Source organism: Humulus lupulus, chromosome 6, assembly GCF_963169125.1.
Source record: "Humulus lupulus chromosome 6, drHumLupu1.1, whole genome shotgun sequence".
NCBI classification, from domain to species: domain Eukaryota; kingdom Viridiplantae; phylum Streptophyta; class Magnoliopsida; order Rosales; family Cannabaceae; genus Humulus; species Humulus lupulus.
In genome coordinates, this window is record NC_084798.1 from 214,931,022 (window position 1) to 214,953,653 (window position 22,632).

Consider the following 22,632-nt stretch of genomic DNA (forward strand, 5'->3'; position numbering starts at 1 on the left):
GCAATGCTTGTTCAAGTTCCGTATGTTTGTAGCAGTTGACTGTCCCACTGCTTATAATATCATTTTTGTTCGGCCCGCATTTGTCGAGTTCGGGGCTATCACCTCCATCCATCACCTATGCATGAAGTTCCCTTGCGATAACAGAGTAGGAACAGTTCGGGGAGATCAGAAGAGCGCCCGAAAATGCTACCACGTGTCCGCCCGCCCTATCTACATGGTCCGGGAAGAACCCCACGAGGGAGCCGTTGACCAGGTTCCACCTCCTCCAGTTGGAAGGATTGTTCGGGAGGAGGACGAGCTGGACCCGTGGATAGGAGACGACCGCATTGTGGAACTCATGGACGAGATTGAAGAGGTATGCATCAGTGACACCGACCCGACTAGTGTAATCCAAGTCAGGAAGAATTTGACGGCAGAGGTCTGGGCTGCAATCATCGCCCAGGTAAAGGAGAACCAGGATGTCCTAGCCTGGTCTCATTCGGATATGATGGGATCGACCGCAACATCATCTTCCATGCCACGAACATCGACAAAGATGCAACCCCAGTCCGGCAAAAACGAAGGTCCCTAGGAACGGAAAAGGGAGAGGCCCTCAAGCTAGAAGTTGAAAAGCTGTCTTCGATCAACTTCATCCGTGAAGCTGTATATCCCGTATGGCTGGCCAACCCAGTTCTAGTACCAAAACAGAACGGGACCTAGATGACATGCATCGATTTCATGGATCTCAACAAGTCTTGCCCCAAAGATTGCTTCCCGCTTCCTCAGATAGATCAGATGGTGGATGCGACATCTGGGTACGAGATCTCTATGCATGTAGCAGACCAGAAGCATACCAGTTTCCAGACTGACAAAGGGGTATACTGCTACATCATCATGCCTTTCGGGCTCAAAAATGCCGGAGCCACCTATCAGAGGTTAGTCAACAGAATGTTTCGGGCCCAGCTGGGACAGAACATGGAGGTTTATATTGACAACATGCTAGTCAAATCCAAAACCTCCGGCAAACATTCTGGCGACTTGGCCGAGGCCTTCGCGGTCATTCGAAGGTATGGGATGAAGCTGAATCCCAAAAAATGCACTTTCGGCGTGGCATCCGGGAAGTTCCTGGGGTTCATAGTGAGTTTCCAGGGGAAAGAAGCCAATTCGGACAAGATTAAGGCACTGGTTGAAATGCCCTCTCCCCGGATGCACAAAGACGTGCAAAGTTTAACTGGGCAGATAGCCGCTTTAAGTCGTTTCGTCTCGAAGGCCACGAACAAGTGCATCCCGTTCTTTAACGTTCTTCGGGGAAGCCAGCGTTTCGAATGGTCAGTCGAGTGCGAATAAGCTTTTCAAAAGCTGAAAAAGCATCTAGCCCAAGCGCCTGTTAGGAGTGTGCCTAAAAGCATGTAAAGACATTTGCTTTTCTTTGAATAAATAAATACAATGGTTTATTATTATTATTATTGTTATATTTAGATTGTTAAATTATTGTTTGAATAATTTTACAAATATCAGAAAAATTCCATATTCATTATTGAGGATGTGATCTTGTATTAGTACGAGAGAATGAAGATCACATGAATGAATAAAAATAGTCAACAACAACAAATTAAAGTTATGGAATTCTCTAATTGGAGTTGTAAGTACGGTTTACTGAGTATCATAATGATACAAATAATCTAAATTCGGATTATTGATGTGGAAAGACATCTCGGTAAATGTGCTTTATATAATATGATTATATATGACATGGACCGATATGAATTAAAGTCTTTATCCAAAAACCATTTAACAACAAAGACTTGTAATTCATATCATAACTGATGATCATTTATAGATCAACCTAAATCCTGAGTGTTCATGAACTCCTATTCATGTTTATTAAATATTTTGATTCATTCGTTAAGGTCTCTTCAAAGAATGAGGCTAATGACTTTTGTTTTGGGGATATAATATAATGGATGGCTGGGAACGTGTATCAACAATACGAAATCTAATCTTTCCTAACGGGTCGTATATTAGTTCCCTTAAGGGTTAATTTTGGAACTGAATGATTTTGAGCTCAAATCTATAATTAGATTATAGATTAATTATTCACTAGTGAATTAATGGTGCTTAAGGAATAAGAAGTAAATTAGAAAGGTAAAATGGTAATTCTTCCATTCTAATTTATGAACTAATTAATTAGACGGTTGAACTATTGTAAGATGGTTATATCAATGGACGACTTAAGAAAATATTTTTGTAAAAGTATATCTATAACATAAAGAGTGCAATTCTTAATTTATAGTGGAGTAATATCATAATTAATAAATTAACTATTATAATTAAAGAGTTTAATTATTTAGTTTATTTATTGGAGCTTAATGTTATAGGTCCATGGTCCCCAAAATGGCTCAAACAAACACTGACAAAGGTAAACACAAAAAATGGGCAAAAATGACTTATGTGATAAGTAAAATATTTTGCTATGTATCAAACATAATTATTGTTTAATTATGTGTAATTAATTAATTATTTGATTTAACAAAAATAAAATTAATTTTGAATTAATTTATTTTTGGAATTTTTGGTATTTAAATAATAATAAAAATTGGGAAAAATCACATGTCATCGCTGGCATGTGGTACACGTGTAGCACAGTGCACAGTCACTGTGCTACACGCATAAGAGACTGTGATCAGTTTCTTGGTTCCACAATTTTAGTTATTTAAATATTAAATAATTAATGAGATATTTTAATATGATTAAAATATTATTATTTAAACAAAAATCTGATAACTAATCAATTATTTTAAATTGTTTAAAATAACAAATATTTTAATATATTGGATATATTAAATATAGGATATCAGTTTTATAGAACGTAACTTTTCAGGGATAGAAAAATATCTAAAATTCTCTCTCAGAGAAAGAGAACAGTGATACATACAAAAGTCACTGTTCTTCACAAAACCTAGGTCCAAACTTTATCAGATCTCATGTGTTGAGAACATCTGATAAATATTTTTTTGCCTATTGTTTGTATAGCGAGCCCACACTCGTTCTTTGTGTGCTGAGAACATTTTGGAAGATCTTGGTGTGAGATCTCAAGGATTTAGCCATACAAAAAGATAGCAGCAAGGACCTGAGGTAATTTTTCTGTTCATGTCTTTGATTCAATATATATAATTATGCATGTGAAGAAGTAGATCTATAAATCTTATGGGATTAAACTAACAATTTGATTGTTGTTCTGCTGCTTATAATCTCTGATTTGATCAATAAAAACCAACAGCGCCAATACTGGCAAAACCGGTGGACGGGGAGCCGCTGTACCTTTGTCTGTGACCGCACACGCGATCAGCGCCGCACTAGTGCGGGAGGACGGGAAAGCCCAACTCCCAGTGTACTACGTGAGCAAGAGGTTATTGGGGGCAGAGTCACGATATCTGATCATTGAAAAGTTGACATTTTGTCTGCTAATGACGTCCCGAAAGCTCCGGCCTTACTTTCAGGCCCACGCCATAAAAGTTCTGACCAACCATCCTTTACGGCAAGTGCTGCAGAAGCTCGAGTCATCAGGAAGACTCTTGAAGTGGGTTATGGAATTGAGTCAATTAGATATAGCTTACGTACCTAGAGTCTCGATCAAGGGGTAGGCCCTAGCTAACTTCATTGTGGAATGCTCCGAGATCACCGAAGGGGATGATCCCGTAGACCTCGCGGGGCCCGTGTGGAAGTTGTTCGTGGACAGAGCCTTGAATGAAAATGGATCAGGGGCCGGAATCATCCTAGTATCGCCACAAGGGCACTAGTTACAAAATGCCTTGCATTTCCACTTCAAGGCATCAAACAATGAGGCTGAGCAGGAGGCCATGCTGGCCGGATTGCATCTGGCCCGGAAAGTAGGGGCCGCGAACCTGGAGATCTATAGCGATTCCCCGTTGGTTGTCAGACAAGTCTCAGGAGAATACCAAACCAAAGGGGAAAATATGGCTGCTTACATAACTCAGACGAGAGAAATGCTGCAAACGTTCAAGAGGCACTTCATCCGCCAGATCCCTAGGGAGAAAATGTGTTCGCAGACACATTGGCAAAATTGGCCACCGATGCGAAGGCGGAGCTGTCTGGGGTGGTCTCGATCAATCATCTCCCCATACCTAGCATTCGATCCTCCACAATCAATGCCATCGACCACTCCGCGTCCTAGGTGGGACGCATTGTCCACTACTTGACAACTGGAGAGTTGCCAGCAGACAAGGCCGCAGCCAGGAAGCTTCAGTACCAGGTCCACAAATACGTCATGATGGACGGAAAGCTCTACCGCAGAGGGTTATCCATGCCATACCTCAGATGCGTATCCAGGATTGAACTGAGCGCAATCATGCATGAAGTGCGCGAAGGCTTCTGCAGAGATCACATAGCCAGATTCAGTTTGTCCAAAAAGATCATGCGCCAAGGATATTTCTGGCCAACCATGAAGAAAGACTGTGTCGATTATGTCCACAAATACGAGCAATGCCAAAGGTACACGAAGATCACCCGAGCCTCTCCAACAGAAATAACCTTGATGACGAGTCCCTGGCCTTTCGCAGTATTGGGGATCGACCTAGTAGGATCGCTCCCGACTGGGAAGGGAGGGGTGAAGTATGCCATCATGGCCGTCGACTACTATACCAAGTGGGTTGAAGCAGAGCCCATGAATATAATCACCTCGAAGAAGGCCTTGGATTTCATCATCAACAGCATCGTATGCCGGTGCGGGCTCCCTTACAAGATTGTGTCCAACAACGGAAAGCAGTTTGACAGCATCCACTTGACGGATTTCTGTGAAAGACATGGTATCGCCAAAAGCTTCTCCGCAGTCGCCAGGCCTCAAGCGAATGGGCAAGCAGAGGCCGTCAAAAAAATCTTGAAAGGAACATTGAAGAAAAAGCTCCAAGCCTGCAAGAGCAAGTGGCCCGAAGAGTTGCCCCGCGTGCTGTGGGTGTACCGGACCACCGAAAGATCGCCCACCGGATACACTCCTTACTCCATGGTGTACGGGTGCGAAGCCGTTATCCCAGTAGAAACGGCCATCCCATCCCACAGAAGAGACACATACGATCCCGCCCAGAACCACGCCTTACTCCAGGAATCCCTTGATCTCATCGAGGAGATCCAGGAAGAGTCACAAGTTCAGTTGAAGATGTACCAAGGCAAGAATACACGACATTTTAACTCAAAGGTAAAAAGTTGAAGGTACGAAACTGGCGATCTGGTCCTGCTAAGAGTCTTCCCTGCAACCCAAGATCCGGGAGTGGGGGTTTTGGGCTCGAATTGGGAAGGGCCATACGAAATTCAACACGAAGTTTGTCCGGGAACATATCGTTTAAAATGGCTCGATGGCATGGAAGTCCCAAGGGCCTAGAACGTGGAACATCTCCGTAAGTACTATTAGTAGTCAAGAGAGCATGTTTCAGTTTTATATTTTCGTTGTAAACAATGTACGCCTCAGGGCGATTCCTTGAATAATAAAAATGGCGTGTACATAACGTCATAAAGAAATATTATCAAACAATGAAAATTCCATTCTGCTTCCCTAATCAAGTGACCCAAGACTAGTCTTCGCTCACTTGGGGGAATAAGTCCGGTATGAACAAATACGAGAACAAGAAATTAAAGGCCCAGGCTTAGTCCCGACCCAGGCCGACAAGGTCCGGGAGTACAAACCCGGTTGGACACAATGCTCAGGCCTAGTCCCGACCCAGACCGACAAGGTCTGAGGGGTACAAACCTAGTAGGACCTAAGGCTCAGGCCTGGTCCCGGCCCGGACACGCGTGTCCCGAGAACATAAAATACCTAAAACTTGGTTGACCGCGCGTGGTCTGCGGTCCCAGATAACTAAATACCCGTTCGCGTCATTCCTACAACAGCATAGGATTATAAGAACGCATACCCCCAGGTATAAGTTGTCTAAAATTAGTCTTAAAAATGTCCTAGTCCATGAGAACCTAACCTAGGGTTCAAAACAAGCTAATCAGCTAATCTCTGACGGTCTAGACCATCAAACTCTCAACATGGGGAACTGGGCAAAGAAATTCAGGAATAATTATCAACTCCCTAGTGGCCTAGGCCGTTGGAGCCTGAGCAGCAGGATTAAAGCAAACTGATAGGTTAAAAGCAAGAGTAATCTAGCCCAGTCTGTGGAGGTCCGAAGACAGATCACCAGGAGAGTTCCCAGCCGTTGGAACCAAACACTCGGCTCATTCATGCATAAGTAACACTTAGAGAAAGCTTAAATTAATGAGAACGGGAAAGCAATATAAAAAAAAATAACATGGGTAAGAACACAAAAATTGTCTTAGACGCACCCGCGTCCGTAAAAGTGTTAAAAAATAAAAAGATAAAGAAAATCGAAAAGAGGTCCCGGGCCTAGGCTTCGCCCCGCCTTGACGTATCCTTGACGGCTTCAAGCGCCTCTTCCTCGTCCAGGGGCTCCGCGTCTACTTTCTCCTTGGCCTCAAATTCAGCCCTCTTCGCAGCAAGGTCAGGGTAGAGCAGGAGGTTCATATTCATGTCATGGGCCCAGGCCATGTAGATGGCCTCATCGAAGGTGACCTCCAGCATGGCATCCACCTTTTCTTTCTTGCGGCGAGTCTCATCGTGCGCCTTCACCTCCTGCTGGAGCAACTCGTCAAATCCTCTGACCCGGGACTCCAGGTCGGTGATCCTCTCCCGATCCTGGGTAGACTGGGCTACTATTGCCTCCTGCAGAGCCTTTACTCGGAGGAGCTCCGCCTCTAGACTAGCCACCATCTTGCCAGTCTCGACTTCTCTCTGGGACATAGTCTCTTCAAGTTGAAACTTAATCCGGGAGGCCTCTTCAACCTCCTTGTCCAAGGATTCCTTAACAGCTTCCCGCTGGTTCACGGCCGCCTCCAGCTCCAGCTGGATCGTTTCCATCTTCATGGAAGCCTCGGCCACCAGATCGGCGTTCCGGTGGGCCAGTAGAGAATCCTGGAACAAAGAAAATTTAGAAAGAGTCCTAACTAAACAAGAATTTAAAAAAAAAAAAAAGATGCAAAGCAAACTCACAGCGGTGGCTTGGTGGCGGAGAGCTTGGGAGATGAACAACATGTCCTGATTGGCGATAGTGGCGTACCGCTACAATTGGAGGTTGGACATGGTATTCCCCACCTGGTCCAGTAAGTCCGCCACGAACGGGGCCGTGTCCCACCGCAGTTTGGGACAGAAACCCTTCTCAGCGACCAGTCAATCCATGATTGGCTGGGGGACACTGAATGTTGCCGGACGCTCAACAAATTCGACCAGACGACGAATCATCAGGGCCTTGTAAACCTCCTCCCTTCTTTCCCGACCACTCCCCCAGGTCCGGGAAAATAATTTGGACTGCTCATCCCACAGAACTGCCTCCCCCTCCTTATGTAAGGCCGAATGGATGGGGAGAGTCTGTGCTGTCGAGAGTTCCTTAGTGTTAGGGTGACTCTCCCCGGATGAATCCCCAGCCGAACTAGCACGTCTAGTCCTGGTCCTCTTGGCTCTTCGTTCTGCCTCCATCGCGCCCAAGTCTGAGGCTCGTTTCCCGATGCTCTAGCTCGCCACTGGTTCCTACTCCAGGTCAATCACTGGAGGGTGAGTGGGAAGATCGGGGATAGTAGCCGGGTCAACTGTCGTGATCGGAACCGCTGCCAAGGCCACCTCGGTGGGTTGAAGCTCCGGCGCTGGCGTCTGCTTAGGCACATTCTTAGTGGCTCGCCTGGCCGCGGTCCTCTCCTTGGCAGCCCGGATCTCGAGGGTCTGCTTCATTTTGTCCATTGGGTAGGACATGTCAGAGTCTTCTGAAATATACACAAACAACAAAGAGTTAGTAAAATGAATGAGCGAACAAGGAAATCAAGACTAAAAGTGATCCAGGACGCACCCTTATCTAGGCCCCGGACCCGACTTAATTCTCCTAAGGCAAAATAGTTGACTCGACCCCCATGTCATCCGAGTGTAGAAATTTCCCGTATTGAAGGAAACCAGACGAATACATAAGGATTTCCAAGCCTATGGGAATGGGAGACGAAGGTCTCATTTCCCCTTCAGCCCCGAACATGGGGCCTCGGTGTGCTAGCCTATCCCTAACAAAGTCCCCAACTTGGGGAGCATAAGTCAAAATCAAAGGTTAGTTACCTCGCCCTGATACGTTAGCTTCGAGGGTCCCCGCGTTCAATTGTGCCTCGTCGAAGAGGGATTCTAGATCCTCAGAAGCGACTGCCTCCCTCTGCTGAGCTTGGTCCCTCTTTCGTTTGGCCGCGTCTGCCAGTGCCGCGGCCTCCACAGCCTTGATGTGTTCCAGGGCCAACTCCTCTGTCAGTGCAGGGTCTTTCTTGCATTGTATCCCCCAGAGGCTTGGGGCCTTTATCGTTTGATGGGCCGCAAGCATCCCAATCACTTGGAGGTTGTCAGTGGTGACGTAGCCCCCCACGTCCAAATCCTCCACGCTTAGCTCGAAGTAAAGTTTCTTCCTGTCCAGGATAAACTGGGTGAGGGGAGTCTGGGCATAGGGTCCTGCCGCCCAAGAAAATGAGTTGAGAATGGGGAATAAAAAACCAAGACAAAAATGAAAAAAAGGGAAGCCAGGGATTGGGAAACCACTTACCCACTTGCTGGAAGTCCAGCATCAGCGTGGGGTTCTTTTCTATAAGAAACTCGGACGTCATGAACCAGTAATGTCTGACATCCGGGGGATGCTTCCAGGTGCTGGTTGAAGCAGGGTAGTTGCCCCGCGGTTTATGCCTGTAAAAGTCGTCCAGGGTCTTGTCCTTGATGTTGACTTGCGGCTCTAGCTTGTAGAAGTACAAGAATTCTGCCGAGGTCATCTCCAGGATCTCCTTCGTGACACAGAAAACCCGCCATCCCCCAAGCATTCGGTATGCTTAGGGCAGAAGCTGGAAAGGTGCAATCCCCACGAACGTCATGAATTGCACGAAATAGTCGTGGAGCGGGAGCGTGGCCCCCGCACTGATGTGGCCTACGCTCTAGGCCCCGAATCCACCCACGGAGGTGTGGGCCTTTCCCTCTCTCCTAACTAGACGATTATGGAATAGTCCGAGAGTCGACTCCACGCCCAAACGCTTCTCCAGGGCATATAGCATCCGGTAGTTCCGGAACAGGTTCGGCACCACGTCCATCTCCCACCTGTTGCCTTTGGGAGTCTTGGACCCGGGCAGAATGATAGGGGTTGTGTTGACTTGCTCCTTCGAATGAAGGGTGACGCCCGAGGTCATGGCTAATGATCTCGGAGCAAAACAGAATAAAAAAAACGAACCAAGCAGTCAGTACTAGAACCCAAGAATGTTAGTTAAGGTATGGGGGCTCTCCTATGAACTGCTTGGAAGAGTCCCCTCCGGATCAGGTCTAGGATCACCAAGGATCTGCAAGATCCTAATCGGGAACAAAAAAGAAAGACTACACTCCTAAGCCGGCCCATCGCCACTTGTTCGGGAACCACCCGAACCCGAAGGGGCCTAAACAAGCCCGAACCAAGTTTTCTTTCCCTAACACTCTAATTCTAAGCACAGGCAAGGTCTAGCAACCTAAGCAGATAAGCAAAACAACATAAATCTATATATGTATATATGGATGTGTAAAGGCGAAAGTCAGGAAAGCTTACTGTAAATTTTTGGTAGTGAGAAATGGTGGTTGTCCGGCGACAGTGACGGTAGAATCTCAGTCTTGAATTGTTGGAGGCGATTCAGCAGCTCGTTGAGAGGGCAGGCTGGTGTCATCTGCTCAAGCGAGGCTGCAGATATCGGAATCTTTGGGAATTGGTGACGGTGAAGACGGATTAGACGGTGAAAGATGTCGTTGGCAATCGAGTTTCTTTTTCTGGCTCGAGAATGTAAAGGTTTTAAATGAAAGCCTAGGGGAATTTATAAGAGCTGAAGTGCTGGTTTTGATCTAACGGCTGGGATCGATCCCCCCTATCAGACGACCCAGGATCGTGCAAGGACATTAATGGATCCACTCGAGTACTGGATCACGGTACCCCCAAGGTGCAATCCGCGCTGCTCCGATCCAACATCCCAGAACGAGGAGCACGTCAAAGGCCACCCCATCCTACGGTCCTCCTTGTCGCAGAAATAATAATGGGACACGCTCGTGTGGATGGAACGCTTCATGAACCGAGCTGACATAATAGCCCTAGCATAGTGACCCTTGAGGTATTTTTTGACCTTTCAGGATCAAGTGCCATCAATGCGACAGTTGTTAGGGGGCACGTGTATCCCCCATAATGAACTGGGGCCTTGGTAGACGAACCCGGACCCTAGTAAACGGTCTGGGGCTCGTGGGACGCGGTCCAGGTCAACGTAGTAGGCGGTAGCTCCACACTCGTCTAGCGTGCAGTGCCCCTCGTCGTGGACCCGTCACTTTGGAAACAAACTGGGAAATGTCGGGAAGATTCGGGACTGAGGCAAGCCTCCACCGCGCAAGCCCAGGTGAAGGCTTGGGGGTAAATGTTATCCTCATTTCCTTTCGAGCTCCTCGGTCCTCGCCTCAAGCCCGCGAGCCACGCCGAATGAGTTTGGGCCCAGCCCAGACCCGTTTGGCAAAGAGTAAAATAGATGTTGGCAGCCCAAGTCTAGATGAGGCCCAAAGGGCATCCGGAGAGTGTCATCTGGGACGGTCATACAGGAGAGGGTATGAGCGTGGCTTCCGGTAATGACAGTCAGGATCGCAGTGGATGATCCTGGAGCCTGGTAAACGGTCTGGGATCCTGGTGGAATAGTCCGGGCACCTAGTAAACATTCCGCACTCCTGGTAAATGATCCGGGCCCTTGGTAAACGATACGGGACCTTGACGAACAGAAGGGGGACGTGGGTAAACGAACTCAGGTCGGTCATCCAAGGTTGGCAAGGTAAAGTGTTTGTGACCCTGACTTCATCCCATGAAGCGTGGGGGTTGTCCCCGCGCTTCACCAGCAGAAAAGGCTACCTTGGGATTGTAGGCCGTTGGTTCAAACCTGTGCCGCCATTACTCTGACCGATCTTGTCCCCTAAATCTGCCTCGTAACCCGAGATGCCCAGACCAAAGCCCCAACTTGTCGGATGACAGATGTGGTTTGGGCCGGCCCAGTGGGCTCAGATTAGTGTTTTTTCTATGTTTTAATCCTTTGTATTGGGCTTCCATAAGAGAAGCCAGCAGTATTCATACCCTTATTGGGCCCGGGTCAGCCCGGCCCAAGCCCAGTGCGCCCGTAAACCTATAAATACAAGTAGTGGGGCATTGGGCAAGGGGGACCTCTGCCTGGTAAACAGTTACTCTGCTGAAACTTGTAGAAAACTCAATTGTTATAGATTCTCTAAGCTCTAATACAATTGTCTCGTGGACTAAAGCTCATTAACACCCTAACCAAGTAAAATCCTTGTCTTTATTCCATAAATCCTTTCTTCTAAGCTCTCTAATCTTCTATTATTAAGGTTTCCGACAAACTCGACAAACAATATTGTTCTAAAAATATAAAGTCAAGTCTAAATGAAGTAGAATGTCATAAATAATATTTTCCTAAAGTCAAATTACATAAAGTATAAAGTCATAAATAACGTTCTCCAGCAGTCAAAATACATAAAGTAATCCTATTGAGTAGGAGGTGTCGAATCTTGACCATCACCTGGCTGAGAAGATCCAGAACTCGAGGCTCCACCAAGCCTAGCCAATCCAAGACGCACATTCCTAGGTTCCATTGCAAATGCTGGATTGCTATGGTCAAAGTCCTTCCATGCTTTCCCATCGGCAAGATGATGCATGGCACCATCCTCTTTAACATGCCCTTTATAATGCCATCTCATATGTTGAGAAATGTGCCTTGACGTGTATTTTCGCATCAATTGAGGGGTTAATGGAAAATAACGCATAACTTTTTGGGGCACTTTCTTCCCCTTGGTATTTTTATCCACCCAACGATCCTCTCCACAAATTGAACACTTATATTTTCCTGCCAAAACAACGCACAATCATGCTTACAAACATGGATTGACTCGTAACCCAAACCTAATTTCCCCATCAACCTCTTTGCCGCATAATGTGACTTCGGTATCTTATTTGGAGATGGGAATGCATCTTCTAACAACTCCAAGATTCCATCAAAAAATTTGTTAGGAATTTTCTCCAACACTTTGAAATGCATCAACTTAGCTACGAAATTCAAATATGTGTATTTTTCACACCCTGGGAATAACAGAGACGCCATCTCGGAAAATAAGTCATTATAGTATTGGCTACTACCTTTGCATTCTGATGCTGGTGGTATCTCATCATCAACCTCATTCTCATCATCTTCACAATTGTCAGGTTGTGCTATATCATTAAGAACATCCATCATCTCGTCCTCATGACATTGGTGGACCACTTTATTGGTCGATATTATTTCCTCATTTCCATGTCAGTACCAATTTGTATAACTTCGTAGAAAACCATTCTAAAAAAGATGACTTTCTAGCACACCAATCGTTTGCAACTCGATATTAAGACACTTGTTACAAGAACACTTCACTAGTCCCCTTGTATCCACAAATTGCTGAGCTCTCTCAACAAATGCAAACGCTCCAGCAATATACTCATCAGAAAATTTATTTGAATTATTAATCCAGGTCTTGTCGATCGACATTTTATGGCACACTGCATAGTGTAAGAAAAAAGTATTTATTCATCTAGCTTTACAGAACAACAATGTTTGTGTATCCTAATCCATCTTCTCACTCCATTTATATAAGGGTAAAGAACTTATCCCATTTAGATTTACTATATACATATAATGTGATTTACACTTGTTAATTATTTCATTTTAGTTAAAATTTCGGCAGCACCTCCCCACAGTTCTCATAAGTGTGCAAACTAAAATTAAGTGTGCACACTTACAAGAACAAAGGAGATGTGTACCGAAATCTCTAAAAATGAAATAATAAATGAGTAATAGATCACATTATAGGTATACAATAAACCCAAATTATCCATCCAGACAAAAAAGTCTTGGATAATTCGGGGAGGCATATTTAAGAGTCCGTACTAACTCACCCTCTCTGAACGGGGCTATGGCTTTTTCGTGAGTAAAAATAATAAAATAATTTATCAATATGTGATAAAAACAATATATCCTATCTTTGATAATAATTATCTATTATGAAAGAAAAACAAACAAATTAAATATTGTATTATGATGTCTTATTATTTTTTCAATGAATTATCATGTTTTACAAATAAATTATCAATAACTTATTAGCTTAAAGTTTATTTAATTAATAAATTAAGTGAGTAATTAATAATTAATTTAATTTTAATTTTAAATATAATTTAGTAATTACTTTTATTTGATTTAATTATTTGTTATATTATACTTATTTTATTAATTATTACTTTTATTTGTTTTATTGGTTATTAAATTTAGTAAAAAATTTATAAGTTAATGCATATTGACTATTTATAAAAGATTTATGAAAGAGAAAACCACAAAATGAATAACATAAATCTTATGGTTATTATTTATTGTATATTACTATTTTTTTTCTTTCTATTTTTAATTTTTTTTTAATGAACGCAAATTGCTTCCTCAGAATTGATTTATGGTACATATATACATAAATTTCCCTAATAAAAGCACACACATATATGTACCATACATCTTAATTAGAAAAATATCATATTTTTTCTTGGGCATTTATTATCGCACTGTTTTTATAAGATTATGTCATTGCTGCATATATTTTTTCCTAAATAAATACTATCAATATATGCAATCAAAATTAGGCTTTTTTTATTGTTATTTTAATCAATACTCATAAATCAAATTTTACGCCAAGTACAAATGAATATATAATGATTATTTCTAAATTCAATTGTAAACCCGACTCCATATTTCTTGGGGAAAAATAGTTGCATTAAGAAAAGAGATTTTTGCAAAAATATGGCTTTTATATCATCAATGTGCAAAAATATGGAAGTTATATTTTTCTTAATTTGTATGGAAAATTTATTAAAGAAAAAGTTAAAATATGGGAAATACAATTAGTAGCTAACTAAAATATGAGAATGTCACATTTTTTCATAGTTATATATATTTTTTTTAATTTTGAAGGTAAATTTATTTTATTTTTTTCCATTATTTTTTCTTTTTTTTGTCCTTACTTGTTTTTTCTTCCATTTTTTCTTTTTTTTTCCTACCAATTTTTTCCTTCATCTTTTTTTCTTTCTATTTTTTCATTCTTCTTCTTCTTCTACTTCTTTTCATTTTTATTCATTTATCTATTTTTTTTTCTTTCATTTGTATTGTTTTGTTTTGTTTTTCATATTTTTTTCAGTTTTTTTTTCATTCTATTTTTTCTTCATTTTTGTATTTATTATTTTCTCCTTCCATTTTTTTTTCACACATATGAGCTTTTTTTTTTTTTTTCTGCTTCTTTCATTTTTTTTTCTTTTTTTTTCTACCAATTTTTTCATTCTTTTTTTTCTTTTCATTTTTCCATCATTTTTCTTCTTCTTCTTTTCATTCTTATTTATTCATCTATTTTTTTTTCATTCATCATTTTTTTTTTCATTTTTGTACTTATTCTTTTCTCATTCTATTTCTTTTTTTTCACACATATATTTTAGCATTACATAATTATTTTACTATTTTATTTATTTATTATCTTTTATTATTGTAATTTTTTTTTATAGTTTTTTCTACTATATGTAAAAAAAATTCAAATCAATTTTTTCAGCATTTTCTTTTTACTGTAACACTTGTAGGAATACCAAAATTTGGAAAGAAAACTAATAAAAATATGAAAATATGAATGGGTAACTAGTTACCTTTACATTATTTGTGTGTATATTTCTGAGGGTAACTGGTTACTTTCACGTTCTGGTGTGTGTATATTTATGGTTTTTTTATGGTAACTAGTTACTTATGTTACTAAAATCATAGTTACTTCTTCTTCATTTTTAATGAAGTGTTCTTCCATTTTTTTTCCTTCAAATTTGATGTTTCTTTTCATATTTAATATGAGTAATTCGTCACCCCTCTTAGGTAACTGGTTACCCCTCTTATGGCAGAAAGTTACTCATCTTAGGATAATTGGTTTCCCTTCCTAGTGCATGTTATTTAACGTAGCTATAGGATTTTTTTTAAGATAAATCAAGTAACTAGTTACCCTAACCAGGATTTGAAAAGAAAAAAAACGTACAATCTTAAAAAAAACATGTTCATAATAAATAAATAATAATTTTAAAAACAATTCATATTACAAAAAAAAAAATATGCAAAACAACCAAAGAAAAAATTAATATAAAATTAGTAATATAAAAACAATATAAAAAACAAATAACCTAAAAAAATAATAATCAAATTACAAGCATACCCTTCCAAATTTGATTAAGAGTAAAACTATGGCATAAACCAACTTTTATACAAAAATATGGGAAAATAAACCCATAAAAGTGAAAATTCTTAAAAAATGCCATAGATTAACTTTTTTTGAAAAAAAAAGCCATATTTGTGCACACTCTATTAAAAATCCTATGTAAAATGTAATTTCCTCAATGGATAGAGTATTACAAAAGGATGGGAAGTAATTAAAGAAAAATAACATCACAAAGAACAACATTATATTTCAGATGACCAAAAATTCAAAATTAGCACCATATATATAAACTGAACAGTAATACTATTGTTTCACCCTTATCTTACTTAGTTTATTTCCCTCTGTCTCAAAAGATCTTTAAATACAAGTTTAACAATCAAAAACTTGTGAAACATAATCCATGTTTGTTTATGTTGGTTAGTTTGAGTTGTAACTAATAATCCATAAAAAATCTGAGATCTAAAAATGTCATGAAACATCACACATATATAAATATATGCTCACTTTATTATTCTGTATATTACATAATAGGACTTTGCCATAATATGTTACATATCTAATTATGAGATATGTAATTTGAGTACATATTATTCTATACGCTTTCCATGTTACCATTCATATACTCAAAACTTGTAAAAATAGTAAGACTTTTTTTTCTTCATAAAAAACAAATATACTATTTTAAATCGGACTAAATATGTGTAAATATCAATCTAGTTATAGGTAGCTATAGCTTAAACATATTGTATTAATTACATGGAATTGGACTAACAGTGTATAAATGGGCTGGGTGATCCTGTTTTGCTCAATACTACTAGCTAGCCCAAATGTTTGTATTATTATAGTTCCAAAAAGAAATACCAAACCCAATACAATAGACTTAGGGGTGGCAATTAGGATCACGACACGATGACACGACACGATGACACGACACGATTAAGGTAAACACAAACACGACACGTTTAATAATCGAGTCGTGTTCGTGTTTGAGTTTTTGACACGTTTAATAATCGTGTCGTGTTCGTGTTTATCTTAATCGTGTCATGTCATAATCGTGTTAACCCGTTTAATAATCGTATCGTGTCATAATCGTGTCAGACACGATAACACAAATAATTTGCGTTTTTCATATAGTTATGATTAATCGTGTCATAACCGTGTTATCGTGTTAGTGTCGTGTTGACCCGTTTAATAATCGTGTCATGTTCGTGTTCATATTTTTTACACGTTTAATAATCATGTCATGTTCGTGTTTACCTTAATCGTGTCATGTCATAATCGTGTCGACACGAATCTGACACGTTTACACAAATTGTCAGCCCTAAATAGGTTGTTTTTTTAGAAAGTCCACACCATCTATATCTATAACTTTAACTATAGAGAACTATGTCTAATGTCAATGCATATGAAAGGGACAAGTCATCCAATTTGGTCATTGTTTTCTTGGGCTCTAATTTATACCCAATATGGTTGTTTTCATTATATTATAAAGACTGACATAATATAAAAAGCTTTCACGTTGTTGTTGAAAACTAGCTCATTTGTATCCGTATATTGGTGGTTGTGACTGATGTTGTTAGAATCTGCAGCTTCTAACTCCAAGACACAAAATTAGTACACAAATGAAATTTATGGTATTTTTGCAATTATTTCATGCGTCCATGAAAAATGGCAAAATTAAAAACCCCAAAATGTTAAAGGCCCAGTCCAGCCCAGCATATATTACACAAGTAAAACACTGAGTTATTTAACTCAGAACTCAGAAATCAGAAATCAAAAATCCCTTTATGTCAAGAACACGGGCACACACACGAACAACAATGAAAATTAGGGCTAGAGTTCAAGAGAAACAAACAGAGGGTGAGAGTCAAAACAACAAAATTGATCTCGGAGTTCACCCCATAACGATGGGCTACGTCTCCGTCAAGCTACCTTAGAGTGCTTGAATATCCACTAATCACAACAGGTATTACACAATGCTTGCATCAGATTTCGAATCACAATCTTTGATTGATAATCTATTCTTTCTATCTCTCTGGTTTATTTTCTTTCTCACTCTTTCTAACTCTCTTTCTGATCTTTCTTTTGCATGTACATACAACTGAGCTCCTCGGAGCTTCTCTCTCTAGACTCTCTCACTAGTTCAGCTCAAAGGGAATAGAATGAAGTTTTTTCTCTGGTAGTTCTTCTCTAACTTGATCTGTTTAATATATATATGCTGAAGTAGTAGTCTAGGATGCTGAGTTGTAATTAGCTAGGCTTTTCTTGATTCTGTTAATTTATGTTGTAACTGAAAGCTGTTGTTGTTCAAGTCTTTGTATTGAGTCTGTACTGGTATTTGGCCTATGGGCAAACTTGTAAATTTTCTTGTTGTAATTTGAACTGAGCTTATAAGGAGATTTACTTAACAAATTCCATCTAGATCTCCTTATGAGCGATGATGGTTTAAAGCATTCTGAGGGTCATAGCTTGATGACCCTTAAGGTCAGTCTCCTTTGTTGATTCCTAGCAAGTTCATACAATGCTTGAACTTAGATAGGGTTACTACCTTAGTTCCCATATCAGCAGGATTGTGCTCAGTGGGAACTTTTTCCACTGTGACCTCTCCTTGAGTCACTTTGTCTCTGATAAAGTGGTATTTTATCTCAACATGTTTGGTTTTGTCGTGAAAGACATGATTCTTACAGAGATGAATACTGCTTTGGTTGTTAGAATAGATTATAGGGATACTCTTCAGTAATTTTAATTCCTTTAGTACACCTTTAATCCAGACAGCCTCCTTGATAGCTTCTGTTGCAGAGACATATACTGCCTTTGTAGTCGACAATGCAACCACTGGTTGTAATTGGACTTTCCAACTTATACAGTTTTCCCAAACTAGGAAATAATAAGCAGAGGTGGATCTTCTAGTGTCCCTATCACCAGCATAGTCAGAGTCACAAAATCCTTCTACTAGAGTTGGGTTTTGTGACTGTTTAAACACTAAACCAATATCTGTAGTTCCTATTAGGTACCTGAATATCCATTTCATAGCCAGCCAGTTCAATTTTCCCAAGTTAGACATATACTTACTTAACACACTTATAGCATAGGCAATCTCAGGTCTAGTGCTTACCATTAGGTACATTATAGATCCAACAACATTAGAGTAGGGTACTTTGTTCATCTCTTCTGTCTCTTTATCTGTCTTAGGGCATTTATCTCTAGAGATCTTGTATTGACTTATAATTGGCTGACTAGTCTTCTTAGCATTAGTCATCTGAAATTTTTCAATAATTTTCTATATGTAATCTTCCTAGCACAGCTTTAAGATCCCTTTGCCTCTATCCCTTACAATAGTGATCCGTAGGATTTTAGTAGCAGTACCTAGATCCTTCATTTCAAACTCAGACTTAAGCATTTCCTTAACCAAGTTTACCTTAGACCTTTCTTTGCTGATTATCAACATGTCATCTACATATAACAGTAAGTAGATGACATCCTTGATATCACTTCCATGAAAATACAGAAAAGTATCATAGTAGCTCTTAGAAAAACCTTGCTTAGTCATGAAGGCATTGAACCTCTTATTCCATTGTCTGGGAGATTGTTTTAGTCCATACAGGGATTTAACTAGCTTGCATACCATATGTCCTTTTCCCTTTTGTATATAACCCGTAGGCTATTCCATGTAGATATCTTCCTCTAGTTCACCATGTAGAAAAGCAGTAGTTACATCCATCTGATCAATTTCCATGTTGAATTGATTTGCTAGAGCAAGCATTAGCCTTATCGTTTTGTACTTGACTACAGGGGAAAAAATCTCTGTGTAGTCAACTCCTTCCTTCCGAGTGAACCCTTTAGCCACTAATCTGGCCTTGTACCTCACTGGTTCATCCTTGCTTCTCCCTTCTTTCTATTTGAACATCCACTTGCATTTCACTATACTCTTCCCTTTAGGTCTAGGAACATATATCGAGGTCTTGCTCTTCTTTAAGGAGTCCATTTCCTCATTCATTTCCTTACTCCATTTCTTTGCATCCTTGCATTTAATAGCTTCTTCATAAGTTTCTGGTTCTATCTTCTGTCCTTCTAGAATACTTAACAATGCATAAGCTGTATCCTCATTCCAAATATTGAAACTGCACTTAGGATTAGGTTTGGGAACCCTTCTAACCCTGTCCCTGACCAATTGATATTCTGCCATGTTCTTAGTTTGAACTTCCTCTTGGTTTTCCTGCTATTCCATCTGAACAGTGTCACCTCCTTGTTCCACCTGACCCGTATCCTGGTCTGGTTCATCTAATCCAACATGTCCTGAATCATGAGCATCTCCTGGAACAGCTGGCCTTAAATCAAAACTGATGGTGTTTCCTGCAGAATTAGTATTAGTGCTATTTCCTGAAACATTAGGGTTAGTAGTAGTACATGGAAAAATATTTTCATTAAAAATCACATCCCTACTGTTTATAGTTTTTAAACCAGGTTTCTCCCTTACCCATAGTCTGTAGCCCTTAGTACCTTCAGGATAACCCAAGAAAACACATTTTAGAGCTCTAGGCTCTAACTTACCAGTGCTTTGGTGTGCATATGCTGCACATCCAAAGACTTTCAAATGTGATAAGTCTGGTGGTTTACCAGACCACCTTTCTTCTGGTGTTTTGAATTCCACAGCACTTGATGGACACCTGTTGATCAAGTAAGCTGCTGTGAGCACAGCCTCTCCCCAGAAACCAGTAGCTAATCCAGCTTGAAACAACATGCATCTTGCTTTGTGTTAGGATAGTCCAGTTCATTCTTTCTGCCACGCCATTCTGTTGTGGTGTTAGTCTGACTGTTCTGTGCCTTTGAATACCTGTTTTTCTGCAATAAATGTCAAACATATCATTGCAAAACTCAAGGCCATTATCTGTCCTTAGAGTCTTGACCTTTTTATTAGTCAGATTTTCCATTAAAATTTTCCAATCCTAAAACTTGGCAAATGCATCATTTTTATGCTTTAAAAGAAATATCCAAACCTTCCTAGAGTAATCATCAACTATAGACAAGAAATAACTACAACCCCCATATGTAGTAACCTTTTCAGGACCCCATAAATCAGAATGCACATATTCTAATATATCTTTAGATTTATGTGTCCCAATTTTAAACTTAAGTATATGATGCTTACCCAAAATGCAATGCTCACAAAAATCAACTTTACTTACTTTATCTTTGCATAAAGGATTCTGATCACTCATTAATTTCAAACCTCTTTCACTGATGTGTCCCAGCCTCCTATGCCATAGAGTAGCTTTAGAATCCTCAGGTGAATTTTCTGCTGTGTTGTGGCAATTAGAAACTGGTTCCCCTTTTAGATAGTAAAGACCTCCCTCCTTGTAGCCTTTTATTATGGTCATGGAACCCTTGCTTAGTTTCATAGTACCTGTTTCAATTTTACTCACAACACCAAGGTCATCTAGAACACTTATAGAGATTAGATTTCTGGTTAAATTAGGTACAAGTCTTACCCCTGTCAAAGACCTTACCACACCATCAAACATTCTGAAATTGACAGTACCAGAACCTTCAATGTGACATGTTTGATTGTTGCCTAGAATGACCTTTCACCTTTAGATTCCCTGAAATCAGTAAGTAAAGATTTATCATTAGTCATATGAAAAGTACAACCTGAATCAAGAATCCATTCATTTTTAAAATCAGAAGCAACAATATAAACTTCTCCACTTTCATAGCCATCACTCAAATTTGCTGTTGTTTGTTTTTCTTTCTGTTTTGAGAAGTAGTTCTCTCCATGATTTGCATCACTGTTTTGATCATCATGCTTATTCTTATTATTTCTTTTCCATAAGTAGCAATCCCTTTTGAAATGTCCTGGTTTTCCACAGTGAAAGCAGCCATTAGAATCCTTAGGACCCCTAGATTGAGACCTGCCTCTTCCTTGTTTTCCACCTCTATTAGGATCTCGGCTGTGACTTCTCCCTCTATTGTTCCATGGCTTCTTTTGATGAGACCATCCTTTGCTTAGGTTTAGTTCCCCACTAGAACTGCCTAGCTTATCATTCTTTAATTCTAAGTCCATCGATTTTAGGGCAGAGATAACTTCATTCAAGGTTATAGAAGTCCTTCCATATTTAATGGTTGTTTTTACTTCCCTGTAGGATTATGGTAGAGAATTTAAGATGATGATTGCCTGATTTTCATCACTTAAAGACTCATTCTCACCAGAATTAGCCAGTTTTATATGCATTCTCATAAACTCATCTAGATTCTGCTCAAGATTCTTGGATCTGTTCATCTTGAAACCAAAGATTCTTTCTTTGAGAAAAATCTTATTGGTTAAAGACTTCTGCTGGAACTGTTCTTCTAGCTTTCTCCATATCCTTGCTGGAGTCTCTTCTTTGTCCACTAATTTGATGATTGCATCACTCAGATTTAAAATGATAATTCCAGTGGCAGTTTCCAAGTATTCTTCCTGCGGGATCTTGGTTGTATTTTCTGGCCATTCAATGGGTTCTTCCAGAACCCTTAGCAGCTTTTGTTGTGCCAACAAAGACCTGATCTTTCTCCTCCAAATCCTGTAGTCACCTGAGCCATCAAACTTATCAATGTCAGTCTTAAAACTACTCAGATTGATTATGTTAGAATTCAAATCAGAGATAGGGTTAGGAATCTCAGGTTGATCATTCAGTGACACATCCACTAAATCTCCAATGTCGTTGTCATCTTCTTGTGGATTCAAACCCCCTTGATTTTGAGGATTAACTTCCTCCGGTCCTTGATTATCAATTTCTTCCAGTCTTGCTTGTTAATTGTATCAATTTGTGTCTTGGATCTTGCGGAAGAACCTGGATCTAATACCACTGTTAGAATCTGCAGCTTCTAACTCCAAGACACAAAATTAGCACAAATGAAATTTATGGTATTTTTGCAATTATTTCATGCGTCCATGAAAAATGGCAAAATTAAAAACCCCCAAAATGTTAAAGGCCCAGTCCAGTCCACACATATATTACACAAGTAAAACACTGAGTTATTCCACTCAGAACTCAGAAATCAAAAATCCCTTTATGTCAAGAACACGGGCACACACACGAACAACAATGAAAATTAGGGCTAGAGTTCAAGAGAAACAAACAGAGGGTGAGAGTCAAAACAGCAAAATTGATATCGGAGTTCACCCTAGAATGATGGGCTACGTCTCCGTCAAGCTACCTTAGAGTGCTTGAATATCCACTAATCACAACAGGTATTACACAATGCTTGCATTAGATTTCGAATCACAATCTTTGATTGATAAT

General features: G+C 40.0%; 1 protein-coding gene across 1 annotated transcript; it reads right to left on the reverse strand.

Moving 5' to 3' along the window:
* Positions 1 to 17,837: 17,837 nt before the first annotated feature.
* On the reverse strand, positions 17,838 to 18,611 carry LOC133786028 (secreted RxLR effector protein 161-like). The gene has a single exon (XM_062225241.1). The coding sequence runs from the start codon at positions 18,609 to 18,611 to the stop codon at positions 17,838 to 17,840; it is 774 nt and encodes a 257-aa protein (XP_062081225.1).
* Between the last annotated feature and the right edge of the window lie 4,021 nt (positions 18,612 to 22,632).